Source organism: Alligator mississippiensis, chromosome 9, assembly GCF_030867095.1.
Source record: "Alligator mississippiensis isolate rAllMis1 chromosome 9, rAllMis1, whole genome shotgun sequence".
In the NCBI taxonomy this organism is placed as follows: domain Eukaryota; kingdom Metazoa; phylum Chordata; order Crocodylia; family Alligatoridae; genus Alligator; species Alligator mississippiensis.
Window position 1 is genome coordinate 47,681,288 of NC_081832.1, and position 15,782 is coordinate 47,697,069.

At 41.5% G+C, this 15,782-nt stretch overlaps 1 protein-coding gene across 1 annotated transcript in view; it reads right to left on the minus strand.

Annotated features, from left to right (window-relative positions):
* Nucleotides 1-15,782, minus strand: part of FGF18 (fibroblast growth factor 18) — a 123,614-nt gene that overhangs the window by 58,515 nt on the left and 49,317 nt on the right. Inside the window, exon 3 of the mRNA XM_006263676.3 lies at nt 13,037-13,217. Coding sequence (XP_006263738.2) covers nt 13,037-13,217 — 181 coding nt within the window. The remainder of the gene's footprint in view (nt 1-13,036; nt 13,218-15,782) is intronic.

Sequence of the window (15,782 nt, forward strand, 5' to 3'; positions counted from 1 at the left end):
GTAAAGCTGTGTGCTGCATGGGCAAGTAAAGGTAAATGTAACCTGTTGGGATATTTCCCCAAAACTAGTTGCGCAGACTTCACAGTAATCCTATATTAGCGGTTATGGTTTCCGTTAAAGTTTTGGGGCTCTTAGGCAATGTGAACCTTCCCACCCATTTTTCAGATGTGAGAACTACAATGTACTGCAGGGCGTGGGATGCCATTCCAAGAGAAAACACGCTATCAAGAACTAAGGTTCTCTGTTACTTTTCATTTTTAATCCTTTTCTGGGATGCCATTCCAGTTCTTCGCTTAACCATTGCCCTCTATGTCACCATAGTGTGGGCTCCTCATTTACTCCAGTTTCCAACCACTTCATAGGCAATTACAGCTGGTCTACACCTGCTCCTCCAGCTTTCCTACTTTAGTTTTTCTCCTGCTGGTGATTTCCTTTCCCAGCCATTTCTGAAAAGCTTTCAAGAAGGAAGGGTTAGAGGCTAAGTATAGACAGTTAAAAAGCCCAAGGCTGAATCGGTTAAATCTTCACAGGTTAGTCTCAGCTGCGTAGATTGAACCAATAAGCAAGTTAACAGACATTCACATTTGTATCCAGAAATGCAGCCACATGCCTGCAGTGGCTCAGGCCAGAAGCCAGGGGACACTACAGCATGTCTCCCTGCTCAGCTGGAGTAGACAGGCTGGGCCAAGGCCTGCCTGCCCACCCTGCAAAGGGGTGTTTACAGAGGAAGTGCAAAGCATCCTGGGATGCTGAGTGACTGAGTTAACTTGAATCTGGAGGGAATCTGGGACAGAAGTTCAATAAAGCAATTTGACCTAAATCAGTTAAATCTAATACTACATCCATCCAGTTTATCTTAAACCGGTTTCAGCCATTTTGAAACGGGTTTATGTGCACTGAACTTCTGTTGTGTTACAAATTTGAACCAGTTTCCAATCACTTATACTGGATTATGTGTAATTTTTGTCCCTAGTCTAAAAGAAAAATATCAACTGTTTCAACCTGAAGCCTGGATCCCAAGAGTATACACTCATCATAAGCTCAAGTGCCATTCACAGTACCCTCACACCTGCATCAAAGGCCTAATATCCATTCCAGTTGCAGTGTACAATTCTAATTATACGCTGAAGAATGAAAACTACTGGGGTGCTTATACATGTGATGGGGGTTTAGTCTCCTTCATTGAGACAGTAGGTTTTTAATTGTGATGATTAAAAACCCACCATTTAAAGTTAGGGGCTTCTCTGCCACTGTTATGGTGAGGGGCCCAATCCTTTTTTTTTTTTTTGCTAAGCCTGCCTGCCTCTCCTGTGGCCAGGGGGCCAGCTAGCCAAGCAGCCCCTGAGCTGCAGGGGGCCCCGGTCCTTCCCTCCATGGGGCTGCCCAGATGGGTGGCTAGAGGGCTGTGTGCTGCCCCAGCTCAGAGGCAGTACCCGGCCCAAAATAACTCTTACCTAAGCCTGCCTGCTGGCAGCCCACCCAGGCAGCCCCAGGGGGTGCTGCCAGCATGGAGACCAGAGCCCACCAGCAGCTTGCCCACACAGCCATGGGCAGGCTCTGCCAGGCCCCTCCCCACTTCTGCCTTCAACCTTCCTCTCCTGCAGCCAGGGAGTGAGCTGTCAGATTAAGGGCTGCAACGTTACAGGTAGCTACGTCGCAAATTAAACTACATGGGGATGTCATTTAGTTTGCAAAGTAACACATTCATTTAAATCTGAAGAAAAAAAATGTACGTGGAAAGTGTAAACTGTAAAAACAGGCAATTTTAATCACGTGTACAAGCACCCCTGGAGAGCAGACAGAACTAAAAAGACTGCAGCATGTTGCACCATCAAGTCCCATCTCCTTCCAGCCAAAAATGAACTGATCCAGTCTTGTAGATCCAAGGATGGCCCAAGAAGCCTGATAAGTGCAATACTCAGGGATTCTGAAAACTAAATCTCATCAGTCCCTTAACTGCTATGCAGAAGATTTCATAGTTTCATAGTATGATTTCGCTTCAGTAGTATCAAATTTATAGACACACTTATAAATTCCCACAGCCAAACCCAGGGACACTGAGTCAGAGAGACATTCTGTCAACATTAAAGCACAAATCCTCTCTTACAATCTAAAACATTGAAAATGCATATTTAATAAGAACAAGACAATTTTTCCTGTGCTGACAAACCAACATAGTGACAATTCACAAAGGGCAAGCTACAGGCTGTCATCCTCTCCCTTCATCAACCCCGTTTTCTCCTCATGTGCAGTAAGAAAACAACATTTTTTTGTTGGTCTGCTCTATTTTTTTATTCGCTCTCTCATTCAGATTTGCTTTGTACTTCTTGTGAACACTTTGGAGACTGCTGACACTTTACACATGTCCTCCTCAACATCTGACTGGCAGGCAATTTGGAAAATGTCAGTATTGGGAAGGCCTAAATTCAGTGGTTGCTGAATGCTGATGGGACAATATTTGGTTCCAGCCACAGATGGTCATACTGGGGGGTATTCTCAATTCCTTTTGTGGAATCTTCCAGCTGTCCATGCAGACATCAGCTATTTCTCCCCTTTAGCTGCAGTAACTCTTTCTGTGCTTTTTACCTTTCTTCTGAATAAATTCTCTTGGAAATTCTGCTATGTAAAAGTGTTCTTCTTTTCCTGTCTCAGATTGTTCCGAAGTGTTACAGTGCATTCCTAAAGCATAGTTGCTGTCTTCTACCCCAGAGGTGGCTGCAGAAATTCCTACGCATATAAAAACTTTTTTTAAAAGCTGTGGGATCCTATGGGAGGAAAGGCCCTATGAAGAGTATGAGATATCATCATCATCACCACCACCACCATCACTAGAAAAGCACAAACTTGTCATCTCTTAACTTCAGAAAGACAATATAGCTGACTGTACCAATCCACCTTAGCTATTGATATAGCCTCCAGAACTATAGCATCTGAGCAACTCACAACTTCTAATGATTTTATTCTCACAACACAGGTTTGAAGGCACAACATGCTACTAGTCTCATATTATGGGTTGGGAACTATGAACAGAGACTAACTAAAACTGACACAAGGCTAAACAGCAACTCTAATGTAGGTCAAATGAGTCCCACCTTACCAGCCCAAACAATAGAACAGCCTTACTAATGTAAAACTTGAAGACTTATTTTCATTAAAATTTTAAATAATTTAAAATAGTTTTAAAATTAAATCAAAAGCCTCTTCAAAAAGTCTTTAAAACAAACCCATTTTTCTCTTTTCTTGTAAATATTTAGCAAAATTGGGTGGGACCATGTTTATCAAATATAGTATTAAAATGGTTACTGACATATTTTTCATTTACTGAAACGGAGGCTTTTCTTAAAGGAAAAACTCAAAATAATCACTTTGATGACATGTTGACAGTGTTTTCTTTGAATGAGCTGTAGTTAAAGCACCCCCACTGCCATTTTTTAACATGGGGACACTGATGCACGTGGTGCTCTGGGAGCTTCCACTAACTAAAGCACTGCCTCCCTCCCCCCATACACACACACACACACACACACACACACACACACACTCCTGGAGCACACGTATAAACACCCTTGGTTTTGTCACTTGCACTGCTGGGCAGCTCGCACTCACTACATGGACTTTGGCAGATCTGTCCCCTCTCTGGCCGGACTAGTCCCCCACATTGTCCAGGATGGGTTTCTCCTGTACTGTTCTCTCCAGCATCTGGCACTGGGCACTGTCAGGGCTGGAATACAGGATATGCTAGACTACACAGTGAAGGGGCTCCTAGAGGCAGGGGGATGAGCCTGGCTGGGTGGGGAGGTGGGGTAGACAGTAGCTCACAGCGATGCAGTGCTAGAATATCAAGGGCCAGAGAGAGAGTTGTCAAGAAGAGTAAAAACAGTATTAAATTACTGAAAAACACTTATTATGTAAACTTGTTTAAATTTTAAAAAACAATGAAAATGGTTTTTCATTTTAAAATAGTACATAGAACTTGCAACTCTATTTCCAAGGCATATTTGATTGTGTCTAACAATCAAAAGAATCTGTTTTAATTCAGGAAATTATTAAACATATGGAAAACCTCAGGCACCATGGTATTAGGCTCGATATCAAAACCTAGGTAAACAAATACACCAGAACATGGATGAACACAGTGCTATTATGTTCTCTCTGCCTCTGTGAAGAATGAATCTTTTGTGTGATCCAAGAAATACAACATTCAAAATAATGCAAAAATTCCCTCTACCATTCTGTTGTCTCCCATTAACTGGCCCACTGTACAAAACTTGAATAAAATGCTAATATCAGTTTCTCTCCTAACAAACACAACAGCTATCTACACTTTCTTTCAGAAGCAGGAAAAAGAGGGGGGAAAAGTTGGGGTTTTCTGTTTTTACCACAGCCAGGAAAGAACACTTAGAAAGGCAGCTGCACAAGCTTCATGGAAGGAAGGTCTCATCACAACAAAGCAGAAACAAATAATATTATATTGACTTGTCTTTGGGGTCTGGCATTCACATTTTCATAAAGTGCCTACGAAGATAAATCACTATACTAATAATATTTGTATTGATTATCTAAACTGGAGCAGCAATCGACTCCATTGTCTCACTTCCTCTTAAATTGCTCGCAGATGGGATCCTATTTCCTATTCTGCATTTCTAATGAGAACACTTAGAGTGTGCGCACACACACACACACACACACACACACACACACACACACAGAGTTAACCAACCCCCCGTTCGTCTAATGACTCATATAAAAATAATGTTCATATCCCCCCACCATATTAAAGCCTAGCCATGGTTTGCTAACCCCAACACCACCACTGATTGTGGGTACCAAATATTTGCAGGCGCAAATGCTTACATTTTCAAAAGAGACTAGTGATTTGAGTGTTTCAGTTTTTAGATGCCTAGCTAGGGACACCTTAAAAAGGTGTATTTCAGAAAGTGCTGAGCCTCTGTCACCTGAAAAGCAGGCCCTTTAATTGAGTTTCAATTTAGGTTCAGAAATGTTGAAGTAAAAAACTACCAGTCACTTCTGAAAAAATCAAGGCAAATACCCTCAGCTTGCTCAAAAGACAGGTCATTGACAGGCAGTTGTGGAATTAATAATTGTGCATATTGATTGTGCATGCAGTATTTTAGAGAGAGAAATATTGAGGGGGGCAGAGGGAGGCCTTGAAGGCTAGGAAAAAGTCACTATTTGAAATAGATTTTTCATAGCCTTGCTTTTTACTCCTCATCTGTCCTAAATAGAACTTCCCTCTACCTTGGCACAAAGACAGAACATAGGAAAGAGAAAAAAAACAACCAACAAAAAATGTACAGATGGTTCTTATATAAGACAATTACAGCATATTTGAAACGGTTGCTGAACGTTTCAGAATAGAATCTAAGGTGATGGTAATCAAGCCCTCTCGTTGCCCAGAGAATCCTGGGAGGTCCAGCAACAGCCTTACTATTAGTGCTTTAACAAAGCAAGGAGCCTGCTTGCACTGTTTCCAATTCATCCAGCTGCCCTGTCACACTCAATGTCTCCTCACCCATTTTCAAAGGAAAACTTTGCCACCGGATGCTTGCACCACCCAAATGAGAAGGGAAGACATTACAAAAAGGCAATCAGTGGATGTTGTGCAAAAAAAAAAAAAAAAAAAGACAGCATAGCAGCTGGACAGCGAAGGCTTCCTTGATTTAGCCCAATCACATGGCCCTGTATGACTGTACAGCTGCCACGGTGAATGATCATCGCTATGCTGAGGTCAGCTCTGCCCCCAGGCTAAGTAAGTGAAAATAAATGGTTTAGAAGATAAAAGGTCTTTAAAAAAAATTATTTGTCTTGTTGTCATGTCAAAACTGTAATGGGAAGAGACTGGAGGCAGCAATACCTAGTTTAAATAGGAAACAGCCATCCTGATGGTTTGGCTGAATAAATTACTGAGCAAATCACAGCTCATTCAGAGTATCTGCTGATATGTACTAAGACAGACGGGCCCTTTTTTTTTTTTTTGCATATACCTGGCTCTTGGGAAGCAAAGCAGATTTCTAAAGGTTAAGCTTGTAAGTTATGCCTATGGAAAGGTGTCTGTATGTAACTAGCCACAGTAACTATTTGGGATATTGCCTCCCCTCTAGTAAGTAAATACTAACTCTGTGCCTTCCAGGCACAAGAAGTAGTTTTCATCTCCTTTCCTTCCCCTCACCCCTATTCTCAGGGGAACTATAGTCGATTTCAACTATAGGAGGAAGGAGAAGGGTTAATTGGTTTTCCCAAGGCTGTTAAGGTACCAGAAATACTGAGAGAAGGGAATGACTTGCTAAAGGTGGGGCACAATGGCAATGGTATTTTATATTTGTTTCCAGATTTTGAGTTAGAACAAATGGGATTCATTAGTGAACTGAGTTTAAGGATTTCTAGATTAGCTATCAGGCAGTCTAGCCCAAAGAACTGCTCAATCAGCACATTAATTCAGTATGAAAAGATAACGATTCCCAAACTAGAGATCATAGAGCATATGAGTAGGGTTGTGAGCCCCAAAGAGCCCCTACTTCTCCCAAGGCCATAATTAACAGAGGATGGGGACTTACCATGCCTCAGCTGCTCTTCAGTAACTATCTCTGTACTGGCTGCTATCCTGCAGTAAATTAAAACTAAACCGGGGCAACTTAGCCCGGTTTCATTCAAGGGTAACCCACTGCAGTTCAGATCTTACTGGGCATGTCTACATGTGCATATTAATGCAATACAAGAAAATCCGCCGTGAGTTCATTGCTCCCAGGTGCCACATTTACATGTGCACCCAGGACCGCAGAACCTTGAGCCACGTTGGAGCAGCCCCAGCTGGCAGGGAGTATGAGGGGGTCAGTCTGCCAGCCTGGGGCTGCTCTGACCCAGCTCAACGTGTTGCAGAGGGGCTGGCTGGGCCACAAGGGTGCTTCAGTGTAAGGCTTCAAGCATCCCCCACACTGAAGCACCCTTGTGACCCAGCAAACTGCATCATCATCTACACGTGCACTGCTGTGGATTAAAAACTCCACAGCAAGATAGTACTTGTAAATACAAGTACTATCCTGCTACAGATTTAATTCGTTTCCTGCAGCCTAATAGGCCACATGTATAAATGCAAGAGTTCACTGTGGAGTTAATTAGTCAACTCCGCGGTAATTCTCTCAAGTAAATACACCCACTGTCAGGTAAAAATGCCCACAGAGGTACTGCACTTTCTCTTATAACCCCATGAATTAAATAGGAAACAGCTCATGAACAGGCACATGAATAGTCACCACTTTATGAGTTGCACCAAATTGGAGATCTAACTGGAAAAAATTTGGGAAGAGCTGCTCTGGCTCCCTATGAATCTCCAAGTGGAATTCAGGACTGGATTTAAACTTCAGAGCATAAGACCCAATTATTCTCTGCATCACAATGACATACATGAGGCGAGTGGTAGCACTTAAACTGAGACTCCCTGAAAAACAGAGGAAAATGCTGGCAAGGCACACAGCAACTGAAGTCAGTGAGGATCTTTCAAGATACTTCAGTGGCTTAGTATCAGGCCCCTAGAGAGGTTTGAAATTTAAAAAGAAGTGTTTGGTGCCTGAACAAAGAATTAAGATGAGAGACTCCAAATCTAAGCACAGCAGCCCTTTTAGGGCAGATACAAACATACAATTAGCTCAAAGCATTATTATAAACTGGAATGCTAATTAGAGAGTATTTTCACAAAGGGGTCAGGCTAGTGAAATATTTATTGTGCTTTAGAGGACAGCACTATGAGACAGTAAACTATAATAAAGATGACGACTCATCTACATATAGCACATTCCTTCTCTAAGGATCCCAAACGGCTTACTCAGTAGAGCTAAAATTTATTCAAGTGCAGAGGGCAAGCACAGAATACCATTTTTGCTTCCTTTAAATCTCTATTTTGAGGGTTTATGTAGCATATAGATCTTGATCTGACCCTCCGCATAGGAATGAATTATGCCCTACATACATTAAAATTCTCATAGCTCTAAAAAGACAGGCATCTCTGGGGAGGAACCCATCAGCCAGGATGGACAACCAGTGGCAGACATGCCACACAAGCAGTGTAGAAAGTAACTTCTCATGGATATACCTTTAAACTCCTCCGCAGTGTAGCATTAGACCATGACAAATATACTTTAAAACAAAATCACATAGCTGTGAAATACAGATGAGCCAAAGTGCCTTCAACCCAGCCTAGAGAGCTGCATCACACCAAGTGAACCGGACACAAAGATAGTGAACAAACAGTATAGAATGTCTTCTGCCTTTTGTGAAATGAAAATAAATTAGAGAGCTCTAGTGTTTCAGGTCATTGATCTCTATCTTTCCTATCTGTACCATTTATCTGAGATAGAATATAAAGGTTCCAGTTCTCTTTTTTGGCAAGCACATTAATTGTTGTTTTTTCTTTACTTTCTTGAGGGTTTTTTCCCCCTCCCTCCATTTTCTGAATGAAAAGAGCCACTTAGACACCTGGTAAAGAAGTACTAAGCTTGTAATAAGAATATTGTTTTTCCAAGCTAGAGCAAACTACCTCAGAGTAGATTAAAAGATACTAAAGTAAAAATTAAGTAGTTTATGGTCTTTTAAGAGATAATATTTTGCACATGTATATCACCTTTTATCTAAGGGTCTCAGAGCACGTCAGGAACATCAATTAAGCTTTAAATCTCCCCTGCCCGCTTTTGTGAGATAGGTAAGTATATTTAGATTAATTAGTGTTTCTGCAAGTGGTAGGCATTATTATTAGATGTAATTTATTCTGATAATTGACTTATCTGTTGAAATGGATTCCCATACATTGAAGAAGGGATAAAATTCATCTGACTAAAAGGATTAAATTGACTCCATTCATTCTATTAACAGTTTTAATTCTCCGTTTAATAAATTGGACACAGAGGGTCAGATCCTGGTCTCTGAGTTATACATCCAAATTATGTTGGCCATTTTGCCCACATCAGAATTTGCATTTGTACCCTCTGTTTGGAATTTCATGTCACCACAGTCGCAGCTTTCTTTTACTAAGAGCAGGTCTATGGTAACTGTGCTGTGCTAATCACTGAGGCTATAGCTTTGAAACCACCACCTCACTGACTCAGACTTGATTTCACTTCTCTCAACATCTTTGCATTAAGCAATCTTCCAAGTGAAAAACTGTTGCTCATTTAGAAGATCAGAGTGTCTACTGGTACAGAGAGTGAAAGAATTCACTCATCTAGGTCAGGGAATACTGTACATGTATGCATGCACTCAGAAGTGATACAATAAATTCAGTGGTTGGAGGTATGCTTAGGAACACACATAGTATTGCACATTTCCCCAGAGATAACTCCTACCTTCTTCTTCCAGACTTGTGCCCACAACAGTTGCCATTGCACTAACCAGCAGATTTGCACAGGGAATTTAGAACAATTAAGGCTGTGGCAATGACAATTTATAACAATTAAGGATACACCTATGACAACCTGTTTGGGCTTTTTATGTAACCTGGAGGGCATAATACAAGTTTGAAGTCAACTCCTGTTCTACTTCCTCAAGCACCTTTTCCAGTTTTTGTCACAACTTTGCAGACACCCTCCCTTCCAAACTGATCCTTGGATATGACTCCATCTCTCCCCTGTGGCCCCTGTTTACTTTCTGCGTTAACATTATTTCTTCTTTCTGTTCTAACTAGTGATGTGGAGTTAGAGGACTATCCCCTACAATAGTAGCAGCATGCCCTAGAATAGCAGTTAGTAGCAGTCCAACCTCATTAGACTCAAGATACCACTTGTTATTCTTAAGGCACCCATAAAGAATGCCAGCTTTTAGCTCGCACACATTTCTTGACCACAGAAAAATAATAGAGCAATTCTTCTATGGCAAAGAATCAGAAAGATGACAACAGGTCAAAATGTTTTTGACACAATGGATTCCAGGGTGCCACAACACCCTGGTTGAGAATCACTTCCTTAAAAATAAATAAAGATGGCATTAGGAATCAGAAGCTCCCAAATTTTAATCCTGGTTCTGATTTACAGGGCCAAATTCAGAAATGATGAGAGAGGAAAGAAGAGTGTATGTGTGGCAACAGCAGCCAACTCCTGAGGGGAAAAGGGGATGAATTATTAAGCACATTATATTTAGACTTGAAGAAACTCAAAAACTTACCATCAACTCAAACCAGAGGCATAGCAAGCTCTTTCAATGCCCTGGGAAGAAAGGGGGGGGGGAGGGGAATTATGCTAACTACTGGAGAGTTTTTGGGGGGAGAAAAGAAGATAGAAGAGATAGAAAGGAGTTTTATCTGCCCAGTCTTGTCATTTGGACAGCAGTTGCAACTGCTGCAATTGCTGTTGAGGGACAGGCAGTGGTGCGGGCTCCCCGAGGACCACTCTTGGTGCCCCATTCACACCCTGCCTTGGATATAGGGTTGTGCCTCACAGCGCAAAGCTTCCCAGGGGGGCAAGGGGTGTATTTCCACCTCTGCTCACAGATACACTACTGGGCATGGGGCCTGCCATGCCAAACACTTCCAGGGGGAGGGGGCCATACTGACACCTCCTCTAAGTCAGCACCTGAGGCTCATGCCCTGCTCTGCTTCCCTCTCCCCTCTCCTTCCTCCCTCACTAGTTATGCTAGTCAGAAACTGAAGGGAAGAGAAGAAAAGAGCACACGACTCCTCTGTGGACACTGACTTGGGTTAAGGGATTGCTTTTGAGTACTGGAAGACAAATATGTGTCTTTATGTATATTTTAGGAGATTGGATGCATCTTTAAATGGTTGGTGTATCTTTCAATGTTAAATTTATTGATAAGTTGGATTTGTTAATAAAGTTCTTAGGAAAAAAAACAGCCAACTGGTGGACAAGAGGAATAGTACCTCTTTACTCTGCAATATTTAGATTTGGATCTAAAGTCAACTGTTTAGATCCAGAGATCTGGTTTAAATCTCTCTCTGGTCCTGATCAAAGGATACTCCATAATAGTGCCCCTGGGGGAAGGAGCTCCTTCAAAATAATGAATCCTGTGTCCTTGTCTTTGTAGCCAGTGCTGGCTGTAACACAGATGGTTCACCACCTCAGTGACTCTGACATCCCCCACCCCTTCATTATCACAGCCAGCAGCACTGCGTGGGCCACATCCTGGATACTCGAGCCCCACTCACTCTCTTCCCATTTATGCTTTGAGCATGCCTGTACCATGTATGATGATGAATGGATTTTCATAACCCCCTCAGCACTACTACAGGTGAGAGAATCAGAAGGCTGGGCAAACAGGGAAGCTTAGTTTTAGCAGTCAGAGAAGATGGGCCAGGGTCCATCCATTTGAGGTCAGAGGAATATTTCAGAAACTGAAGATAAGCTGGGGCTTCAAAGTGGGAGACCGCAGAATTCTGCAGAGGATGTTCTCGGAGCATGATGAGAAGAAACCTGAAAGAGTGCAGAGCTCCCTGCTGCCACACAGCTGGTAGAGCTGGACATGCCAGTCATAGCATAGTTTCCAAATGGGACATCAGCATCCCCCTCTTCTAGAATGTAGAGCTCATATTTGGGATTGTGGAGAGCTTTCAAAAGAGACCATGCATTCATGACAGAGACCAGAAAGAGGACAAAAGCAGCCAAATAGTGTTATATGAGCACCTAACTGGGATTCTCCTCTCCCATTCTCCTCAGAAATTTTGGAAAAGCAAAGCACAGCATTTATAAGCACCCTCACAAAGCCTTTGTTAGGTATAATGAGCATGCTGCAGAACAGACTAGGGCTTTGGCCACACAGTAGGACTTGTCTCATTTCCCTAAAACTGTCAAAACTAGTTCTTCAAAGACACAAATGACACCTAGGTCTGATATGACAAATCCCCTCTCCATAGGTTCCCTGTGAGAGTAAATAATTTTCTTCAAGGTTCTTTCTTTGGCCCATATCACAGTTCGTGTACATGAAATCTGTCATATACAGTCAGACAGGCAGTGTATACTCATGAATTTCTAAAGTAATGTTCAACTGAGGGCCAGATATGGGACAACAGTAAATAAGGTGCTTCTACTTTCCAGGTGGTTTTATGTTCTGCTACAGCCCACTTGGCGCAGCTTAGAGAAAACTACAATGCTGGGCTCATTAGACTAGCTTTTTGATCCTTTGGATCTGATCTTACAATGCTTTACTCAGAACTCCAATTTAGTCCAACGGGAGCTGGGAATAGCACTAGGTAACTTCAAGTATCCAGCCCTAAATCCCTTTCAATGATGGATGCCAAGCTGACTAAAAACATGCTAGAGAGTATAAAGGAAAAATAATTTTCCAAATAGTTTTTCTAATTCAATTTCACAGCAACATTTCTTTTATAAATCCCTGGCATAAGTTAAAATGCAGGTAGCCAGCTCCAGTGCTGAGCTACAGGGAGTTCAACCATTTCAGTGTGAAGAAAGCTTAGTTTGTTACTTTCAGTTCTTTTGCTTCACACATCCCTGAGCTTCAAGTTGAGCTTGGGACTGCAAACAACCCCAAAGCCCAAAGTAAAATTCAGCCAAAACTTGTAACATCCACTTGCTTTTAGCTTAAATATAAATTTCTCCCCAGAACCTAAGATGAGGAAGAGCAATCACTCAAGTCAGCTGAGACTCATTTAAAATTTGGCCCAAGGTTGCTCAGAAAGTTTTCAGCCTCTGAAAGTCAGGGCTATAGTTCAGGTTGCAATGGCATCAAAAAAATCAGCTAAGTTTGGGACAGTATATTTTTTTTTTTAATTGTCAACATGTCGCTGCCAGTGAGCTGCACTTCTGTAAGATACTGAGAAATTTTCCCCCTTGAATGGGATACAGCTGGATAAATAGATGGAGCATTCTCTGAAACATCACTGGAGGACCTAATAGCCAAATAGGCCTAATTGGATATGGAAAATTCTTCATTCCTACCCTTCAAGAGTTCTTCTTTTACCTTTTGGGTTTGCCTTGCGTCTTTCTGTTGTTCTCATCAAAACATATTAATTTCAAACTCTTTTTTTTACTGGAACCTTGCTGGTCACAGAAAACATTCTTACCATATTTATCTCCATCTTCTCCTTTGGCACTGATCCTCCTGCCTAGCACTTGGATGTGTTTTCCACTTGTCCTGCTGTACAGCTGATAGAGTCTAAGCTGCTTCCTGCTTACATCATCCCTTGCTCTTGTCTGATTCTCCACATGTATCCGAAAATCCACATTCTCCTCGGCAACAAACATCTAGTAAAAAAAGGAGAAAGGAAACATTGTGAAACAAAAATAGCATTTTATGTACAGAGTTTACAAACCCACCGGCCAAAGGGTGCAACACAGACAGTCTACTTGGGCTTGGCTTCACTGAAGCTGCTCATATTGAGTAAAGACTGTAAGATCAGATATTCACATTACAATTCTGGTTCTGACCTGAAAACTGAACCTGAATTCTACAAATGAAATGGTGTCCTACCCTCTTTTTGCATTAATCACTAATAATTAACGCTTCTGCAGGCTCAGTGCTATCCTGATTTAAACCTGCGCACCTTCCCAGTCTTGAAACTGTACCTCATTGACAGCTGTATAGACTCCACCACCAAGGAGTCAGGTACAGGTGTCAGGTACTGGATCTGGAACTGAAATTGCATAGAAGATTCTGAGGAAAATATACATGGAAAAATTCTGGCTCCACCCCAGGTAGTTCTGTAGGACTAATGGCAGGTAAAACTATAGGAAAAACTTATTTCTTAATCACTCAGATGAAGAGGTCAGACTCTGTGCACATAGAGAAAATATGTTGAATGAGAAGGTATCATTTGTACGTGGCCCATTTTCAGAATAATACTTTGAACAGTTTAGCCAACTGCAAAGCAGAACAGATCCAATTAATTGCGTAAGTCCTATTCCAGTGCATGTGCTTGAGCTCCCTGCTCCAGTTGGATCATAGCTAAGAAAAAGGACATTTGGACCAAATAGCAAGAGCACACCTTCCAGAATGAGCTACTGTCAGCAGGGTTCCCCTGTGCTTAGCCATTTTCCATCATTTTTCTGGCCTTTGTGTTGTTGAGGAGAACTAACAAAATTTAACTGTAGTTTTAAATCTAGTCCTAGCTCCCTCCTCTAGCAGACACTTTTCAGGGGATCTCATTCCAGGATTAACATATTTATTCCTTATATCTCAGAGAAGAAATATATATTTTGCCCACAATGAAAAGCATCCCAGTTGTTACAAATCAAAGGACTAAGCTACCAAAAACTTTCTGAAGAAAGGACATTCTGGAGTTTTCCAAGAGGAAGTCTCACCAACCCACAACCCTGCTACTATTTCAGTCCTTGGCAATATTCCCACCTTAATTTAACATCAAATGCAAAGAAGTGAAATTAAATTGCTATCTAAAATTTATTATACCCGTAGCAACATTGTTACCTTGTTTTATTTTACCTATGAGAATCTTCCACTTGGACTATATTTTGGTAGAAAATTCTCCTCAAATGACAAATCTTTCACCAGCCAAAAAACAGTGGAAAATTCTTAAGCCACAAAAAAAAAAAAAAAATCTATGAGAGGGAATTGCTTCTTTTACTAATAGGTCCTTGCCTTCCTTCCTTGCCGCGCTCACATCCTACACCCTCCCACCCCAGCTGGGCAACTTGCCCCAGCCCCAGCCCCAATCCTTCTCTCCCCCACGCCCCTTCCCTCCCCCCACCACAACTGACTTACAGCCGGAAGCCAAATCTTTTCCAAATCAATTCAGAGGCTTCCAATTTGACTCGGAGCTTTTACTTTGTTTCCTGATTCGATTTGGATTCGGAGATTTGGTCACCAAATCGGGCCGAATCTCTGCCAAATTGAATCGGCTACCAAAGCTTCGCACAGTCCTGGTGTTCACCCCTGTGAGAAGCCACTCACAAAGAAAAAGAATCCCAAATCAGTCCTGTTCCAGTCTGAGATAAGGATGAATGACCATAAGAAGCCAAAATGAGACCCACTTCCAATTCTGCTTCAGTTACTTTGTACCTGGAAAGGTTCTTAGAGTATTAAATGCTGCTTAAAGTCAAATTCTAAAAAGAGCTTTTGCTTTAAAATATTTGTACATTTATCAAGTACATGGGAAAGGTAAGAGATATGATCAGCACTAGGTGGAAAAGCCCAAGCTCAATCTGTCCTGAAAATTCAGCCCCTCACTGAGAAGTATTTTATTTGGTATAGAGACCACATGATTAAGTCTTCTAGGTCTGCAACATGCAGGATTGGCTTACTGCTCTCATTAAACACAGGAAATATGCTATTTGTACCCCAGGTTCTGTGAAAGGAACCAATTTAATTTAGGACAGAAGAATAAGAAATTTGAAAGAAATCGTAGGAGTTAACAGAATATGCAGTCTAAAAGAACAGAAGATGTAAAGAGACAAAGTGACATTCAAAATAACAATATTATTATAATATTATTATTATTATTATTGTTATAATATATAACAATAACAAAAAAGAAGCAATGTCCTGTAGCACAGAAAGCAACAGCAGAAATAGGCTACTCCACCTACAGTAAGGTACAGGAGATTAAAGGAGTCCTCAGTCCTGACATCGCCTAAGCCTCTGGCTTAACCAGATCCAGAGTTTCCCAAGTCACTGGCACTGAAGTGCGCAGAATTTGGCCTGCTGTGTTAATAACCTATTTCTCTCACTTCTTATCTTTTTTCATTTTGTTTTCAACTGATGCTAACAAAGAAAATTAAACTAGTAAAACTAGACAGGTTCAAATAATGTTGACAGTCTGCCTCATACTGATAAGAGCAAGACTATTTGTAGCT